The 7,501-nt window shown below is 37.8% G+C and overlaps 1 protein-coding gene across 3 annotated transcripts; it reads right to left on the minus strand.

Annotated features, from left to right (window-relative positions):
- Positions 1-1,551: 1,551 nt before the first annotated feature.
- Positions 1,552-6,092, minus strand: LOC121241517 (E3 ubiquitin-protein ligase WAV3-like). 3 transcript variants are annotated; one of them, XM_041139310.1, is made up of 2 exons: positions 5,456-6,092; positions 1,552-3,691 (listed from the first exon to the last, which is right to left on the minus strand). In XM_041139310.1, exons 1-2 carry the CDS (start codon positions 5,678-5,680, stop codon positions 1,814-1,816), a joined length of 2,103 nt encoding a protein of 700 aa, XP_040995244.1. In that variant the 5' UTR covers positions 5,681-6,092; the 3' UTR covers positions 1,552-1,813. The 3 variants fall into 3 exon arrangements, 2 of the variants coding, with proteins under 2 accessions (XP_040995244.1, XP_040995245.1); XM_041139311.1 differs by lacking the exon at positions 5,456-6,092 and adding an exon at positions 4,334-5,034; XR_005935729.1 differs by lacking the exon at positions 5,456-6,092 and adding an exon at positions 4,629-5,414 and having other exon boundaries at positions 3,542-3,691.
- Positions 6,093-7,501: the final 1,409 nt, after the last annotated feature.

Raw genomic sequence — 7,501 nt, forward strand, 5'->3', positions numbered from 1 at the left:
ATCCATTCAAGAAGTGTCACAAAGTAGTTAATTTTGTATGGCATAATAACCATAATAACATAACACCAGATTTGTGCACAAAAGGAAACTTACCAAAAGAAGACCCATCAGCCAGACAACAGTCACAACGGCTACATCACTCCATATGGCAACATCAATCCATGCAACGGCTAATTCCTACATCAATTCATACAACGGCTAATTCCTATACTTTGTCAAATCTTTATTTATGTACAATTTCCTTGTATAGCTCTTGTATCCAACGGTACAATATCTCTTGTATTGATGATATGCATCATATAAATAATGCAAATAGACTCTCAATGCTCTCACGATTTCACTGAGGCATTTTATAAAATACTGTGTTTAATTTCTTTATGGAGGCAACAGGGTTGTAAGAAACAAAACTAAGATATGCCTGAATCCTTTAAACTCAGATAAAGGAAAATGGAAAATCGGATTCGGCTCTATTCCTACAACCAGATCCAGAAGAGTATGACGGGTCAAAAGGAAGTTTGGGTTATTTGAAGTGGGTTCTATGTCGGGTATCAGTGTAGAGACATCTGTATTAGAATGTCATTCGTCTCAGGTGACTTCTGTACCCGAACAAACTATGGCTCCCTCGTCGGAGTTGAAGGAAAATGGTGTCATACTATTGGTGAAGGGACCCGTTGAAGTTGCACATAAAGGTTCACCAGAGGTGAAGAGACTTGATGTTATACTATTGGAGAGAACCAATGGGGTTGATGAGGAGGTACGAGATTTGAATATGGATTTGGCGTTGGTGCCTTGTGTAAAGGAATGCCTAGAATCTGAAGTGCAATTGGATACTGTGTCTGGGGATATTGTGGCTCCCCTAGCCTCTCTTTCTCCAATAGCGGATTGGATTTAGCCTAAAGTTAACGAGATTCAGCAGTTCGTGAAAATTTCACATGGAGGATGTGAAGATCAATTTAAAGAACTAATTACTGCGATCGAGGCAAGCCGCGCGATTGAAACCAAATCAAATTTCAAGAAAAGAAGGGAGTTACAGCATCTTTTTTTGGCAATCAACTACGATACTAAGGGTGGTAGCTCAACTAGAGGGAATTCTAAAGGGGTTCGGGTGGGGTTTTTGGGTAGAGTTTTAGTTCTACCAGAAGCAAGGGGTTGGGGTTGGGGTCGGGCTTGGTGTATTTTAGGTTGTTTTTCACGGGCTTTTTGGATTATTAGGAGTTTTTCTATTATGGGCAAGGTGCTCTCTTGTATACATTTAGTGTACTTGATTACTCATTTTGATATATAAATATAATATTTTTACTTATAAAAAAAAAAAAAAAATTCTTTATGGCATAATGCCAAAAGAATCAGGAGCAGTATTTCAGAAAATAACATATATACCAAAGTGAGCATGCGAAAAGAATCAGGAGCAGTATTTCAGTCAGAAAATAACATATACACCAAAGTGAGCCCCAAGTATACCCACCCCCCCCCCCCCCCCCCCCCAACCACAAAAAAAAAAAAAAAAAAAAACTCTCTATATACATCACCACCACAGAAATCAGAGTGTAATGCTTAAGTAAATCCTTCACTTTTCACCATTTATCTCAGCCATTAACTAGAAACAACTTCAACCAGCTCAACATCTGAAACTTCTCTCCATTAACACCCCTCTTCCCAAAGCCACAATAGGGTATAAAAGAAAACAGTAACAAAGAATGCAAAAAGTTCTGCTGATACAAAATATATGTGAAGTGAGGATAATTTCCAAAGACAATTCTAACTATTACCATGCCTGTTATCTTGATGGAAACAATTGAGCAGGCTGGAGAGATCAATGCGGTGCTGAGTTCCCTGTAATCATGGTTTGGGACCGGCCTACCATGTCAGCCATGGATGGGGTTTGGTAAGCTTGCACAAGACTTGTACTATCTGTGGAATCACCTCGCGCTGTTGCCCTCTGCCACGAGTGTGAGCTCAATCCTGATAGAATATAAGCCCTTCCAGATGCCTCGTATACCCGACGATTTGCCATTCTTTCTTGAATCTCTTTCAACTCAGCACAAAGTGAGATGGTTAACCGGTCACTAGCTTGTGCAGAGGCAGTTTCAGACAATACCCTATGACAGCTCTCTAGGACAGAGACTGCACCAGCTAGATCACCATTTTCAGCTGCAACTCTAGCCTCAGCCATTGCCTCTGCTGCACGAAGCCTATTCCGCTCCCTGTCCACTTTCATGGAAATGACCAGTTCGCTAGTGATTTCGGGTCTCTGGATCTTTACTTCATTCGTTTCTTCCAAACTTACCATTTCCTTTGTAATAGGGTCTCTGTAAATGCATCTAACATTTAACAATGACATCTCATCAGAGGAACAAACTGGAATATTGACTGCCACCAAAAAATTCCTTTCCTCTTCAGCATACAAGACCCCGACATCGATAAAGCCCATTCTTCCATCTGCCACCATGCTGGTTTGGTAACCTCCTGCCTTTATTGAACTGAGTTGCAAACTCGGGTGAACACACTCAACTCCGATTTGTAGCTCTTGTACTACGACGCTTAGGAGGCCTCCAATGCATTGTGCAAATGCATCCTGAATCACACCTTCAGCTTCTATGAAAGAAAATGTCCCCCCTGAAATCTCAGAGATCGAGTGCATTGATGCAGCATCATGGTCTGTGCCAAATCCAAATGCATGCACTGGAATTTGCAAGCCTTCACCATTATTATGACAGATTGAGAGGGGTAAAAGTGATTGGTAGTCCGTTTGAGCACGGGCCCCATTAGTATATGTATCCTGCCCATCAGATAACAGTATGATGCTGCCAACTGGGTTCTTCCACTTGCGGTCTACCAACACCTTGGCACCTTTTCTTAGGCCCTCAGCAATGTTTGTCCCACCATTTGAAATCAGAGCATTGACATCATGTAAAGCCTGCCGCCGTCCTCTATCAGTCATTTGACGGAGAGGAAAGAGGCGACAGGCTGTAGACGAGAAGGCAATGATGGAAAGCCGGTCAGAGGGCCCAAGGTTCTCTATTACAAAGCCCATGGCTCTTTTTAGCAAGGCCAGCTTGGTACCTGCCATGCTGCCACTAACATCAAGCACTGTGACAAGGTCAACTGGAGCACGAGAATTTCGACATACTGGCGGCAATTCAGTCTGGTTTCCATTTCGATCCTGCCTTTCACTTGTAACAGGAGCCTTGAGATGTATTAGTACAGTGAAATCATTGTGAGAGGCTGATCTAGGAACAGCAGAAACTTCTGGATAAGTTTTAATGTCTATTATTCCAATAGCATTGTTATCAGCAGCTTCATTAGCAGATGTACGTTTCTCGGTAACCTCAGTTTGGTGATCCAAAACTTCATCATCATCAAAGGCACCTGGCTCAGGGGTTTGAAATATTGTAGAAGTCTCCCCATTTGTGCCTAACCGAGGGGGAAGGAGTCGCCGCCGAACAGTCATCCAGCCATCATCTTGGGGCCTACTTACTGGGTTGATTCGGGACCTTCCATGGGAAAGATCATATGCAGGGGTTTGAAATGGAATTTCTTTCCATTTCGCACGACAGATTGGGCAAATTTGGTTCCCATGTTTCACATTAGAGGTAATACAGTGGAAGTGAAAAGAATGGGAGCATTCTGCAGTGAAAATGGCATGACCCTGGCCTGGTTTCATGTTGGTCAGGCATATTGCACAGGTCTTCTGCAGTTTTGAAACAGAAGCGTGTGAGATTGAATGATCCCAATGAGATCTAGGATAAGAAATAGGTACAATCACAAGCATTCATGCAAAACTAAACAAAGTAATGAAATTTCATTGCCGTGAATTGATCTGCAAGCTTAATGATGCACAATTAAACAAATCACTATTTTACAAGCAGAGAAAAAGGCTATGATTATTGTTGTACTTCAATGATGATAACAGGAGAGACTGAAATTAAGAATGAAATTATTTTCAAATGCTGGAACTTTAATACGCCCTCTTCACCTAGAATCCCATTTTGTGTATTTTCTAGAGCTAGAATAGCATTTAAGTTATTGCAGACATATTCATATTGAAGTTCATCAAAAGCAATAAAGAAATCATATTTCACAATCCAAAAACTCATAATAATAAAGGCATCCACTTGAATTTTACAAGCAGAGCATTACCATTACAAAAGTAGTGCTCTAAAAATTTCTCTCCCTGACAGATATGAAAGGTTGCATTATTAAAGTTCTTATCGAAAAAATGTATTCGTATTTCGATTTCGGGACTCAGATCCAAAGCAGATTCGTGAATCTGAGAACACCCACAAAATAATATTCAGTGTTCTAGGATAAATTTGTGATTGCCAGAGGTCACCATGAATTATGGAGTCTAGGAACGACCCTTTCTGTCCACATGCTGGTCCACTACCAAGACCAGTGCATGAAAAGATGAAATAGAATGTAACTTATCTACACTACAGCTGCCAATTTCGAGAAAAAAGTTAAAAAAATTTATTCTTGATACTGTATGACCCCTCCATAGATCAGCTAAACAACGAGTAAAGGAAGTCAATGATAGGTAGTCAAGAAATTGTGGACAACATCATGGATATTTAACTGCAATCAACCGGTGACTTTAAAAAGTAAGAATAATGAAACAATTCTCAAACCTGTTCTTTTTCTGGCAGAAATACTCCAAAACTAATGATGAAGCTTTCAATAGCAAAAGAAAAACAAAACAAAGAAAAGAAAATATAAAAAGTCCATCAAAAGAAGTGCAAATAATGAATTGCTCCAGTATTTCTTTTTTATTTTTTATTTTCTTCAATCCTGCCATCTGATCTGTAGAAGCTTATTGCAGGAAAGTTCCCAATCAACGGTATGGTCTTTTGGAAAATTGACATCAAAAGGGGAGAGAGGAGAGAGGGAGGAAGGAGGGTAATATGCACTTGTGCTGACAAGACAAATCACTTTGGTTCAAGGGGGATGAAAAGGAGAGAAATAGAGAAGTGCAGCAGGGTATTCCTTTTCTAATAAGCCAAAAGACCAAGGTCCTCAAAGGGACAACTCCACTTTACCCAACCCCACAAGCCACGGCACACTTGAAAACAACATGACAATCAATACCCACCTCCACAATATTCATTGACATCACATTATCACCATCTCCACCAATTGAAAACAAACCAAATACATATCACCAGTAACGATATATTTATAAAAATAGATCACATCAACTAACTCCGATAAAAAGAAAATCTATATAGCTAGCTTAAGTTTACAATCAGAATCCACCATGGATATTCACAAATGCAAAGAACACACTAAATGATTCAATGATATAACAGGAGAAAAACAAAATCAAGAACTTCTCACAAAAACAACCTCAGAAACAAATCTACATACTTATCACAATGAATAAAGATTCATAAAAGAAAAAAAAAATAGCTGCCCTATATAACCAGATAATCTCCTTCTATAACTCATAAATGCAAACCTTAGAGGATGTTGGTCCAGTTATGGAGACTCGGCCGCCTGAGGAGGATGGAGTCTGCGTTGTCCGACGAAGACCAGAGCCATGACCCGTGGAGGGTGAAACGGCATCGGAGAGCCTGGCTGCGGATGCCATAGGCGGCGAGGAATCGTCCAGAGTTTGAGGAACGTAAAGGCAGGAGGAGTTGATGCCAAGAGCTAGCTTCACTTTCCTCCATTTGCTTCCCATTTCTCGCTCTCTGAGATGGTGTCTAACAGTAGTACTTCCTCTCTTCCGTGAGAGAAAAAGTGGCAAAATCAGATCATAAGAATACAAAACTCGAAGTGGGTATTTGCCAAAGATTCCAAAGATTATGAAATCACCAATTTATGCTATAACGGGTAGAGAAAGAGAGACGGGTTTGTTTTGGGCTGCATTTGGTTTTTCGAACTTCCTTTAGGATGCAATGGTGAAGAGAAAGAAGCCAAACAGAGTCGTCATTTTGAGAGCAGCCTTTTCTTCTTGAGCAGCATTTGGTTTTTTCTTCTTTGATCAGCTGTGGTGGATTAGAACAAGATATGCACGTATGTGTCTGTTGAACGTGGAACAGGTATTTAGGGTCTTTATCACCTATTTTCTAGGTGTTGGTGCTTCTCCAGTTATAAAATGGACGATAGTTTGAAACATAAATGATCCACAATACGAGGAATAGTATTAATTTTTTCTTAAAAAAGTCACCAACAAGAAACAACCATTTGAATTATTCAACCTTTTTATTATTTTTTTTTTAATTTCAATCTAATACGACAGTGCTCATTTTTATAAAAAAGAATAACAAAAAATATTTTTGGGATGAGAAATTATTAAATAAAAAGGATTTTGCTATACATCAGTTATTATTTATCATCACTTTTGATAGTTTTTTTTTTTTAAAAAGTACGAAATATAGAATAATAAATAATAACAGATAAAAAAAATTAACCTATAAAAAAATATCATCAAAGAGGAAACGAGACAAGTGATGTCAAAAGTGAATGTTTTATCCATAAAAAATATAAAAATAATAATAAGATTACGAAAGGATTTGGTGAGTCAAAATCTGTACAATAAGAAGTTGTCATTCCTCCTATTTTTGTCATTCAACATGCATGGTTTGCCATTAATACAAATCTAGCCCTCTAGAAGACTGCCTTATTGTCTTGACGGGTAGTTCTACAGTAACCGAGGATAGGAATCCTCCCCACTGACATGGCATGTGGTGACTGTTAATTATTAAAATAAAATAAATAAATAAAAATGTTCTAAAATGGAATTCGACCCATTCTACCCACCATCAATATATAATTTCTTCTTTTTATTATTTTATTCAGATACATATATTAATACTTAAATATGTTAATTTAAATAAAATGATAAAAATAATCAATTACATATTAATATATAGTGTAAAGATAATAAATAATATTTCTCTTTTTTATATGGTATTCAGTCAGTCAAGCTTTTTCCTTGTCTTTATCCAATCAATCCTACTTTTGAAGTCAAACATAGGAAAAACTATTTTACCTTCCAATTTGATCGTTCAAATTGATTGTTTGATAAATTTTTTTTTTTTTACTTGGTGATTCAAAAAATAATTTTAAATATATTAGTATATTTTTTTATGTTTTAAAAATATTTAAATATATTAAATATATCGGTCAAATTGAGGGGCTACTCGACAGCAGAGTATCCCCGACTCCAAAACATACGGTCATCATCATTCCTTTTTTGTAATGCCCATTGGGGTTTACGTCTTATAAATAAACATGCGGTTGCTTTTTAACGTGAAAATTCCTTAACTCATAAATCTGACTCACTCGAAAGTACAATGGTGTTGGCAAAAATATCAGAAAAATAGGCCATGTTTAATGTAACGTGGTACAAACACGAATACGTATTAAAAGTATTTTACATTTGAGAAAGCTACTCTTTACACAAAATAAGTCGCACATAATCCTTAACAAAAATTAAAAAGCATCACATCACGTAACACTATTAATGAGAGTCAATTAAAAGAGTTACCAGGACCGA

This window comes from Juglans microcarpa x Juglans regia, chromosome 7S (assembly GCF_004785595.1).
Source record: "Juglans microcarpa x Juglans regia isolate MS1-56 chromosome 7S, Jm3101_v1.0, whole genome shotgun sequence".
Taxonomy (NCBI): domain Eukaryota; kingdom Viridiplantae; phylum Streptophyta; class Magnoliopsida; order Fagales; family Juglandaceae; genus Juglans; species Juglans microcarpa x Juglans regia.

Coding starts and splice junctions, on each gene's coding strand:
- LOC121241517 (XM_041139310.1), bottom strand. CDS start 5,680: ATGGGAAGCAAATGGAGGAAAGTGAAGCTAGCTCTTGGCATCAACTCC. Junction 3,692..5,455: donor CTGGACCAACATCCTCTAAG/GTTTGCATTTAT, acceptor TCAAAACTGCAG/AAGACCTGTGCAATATGCCT.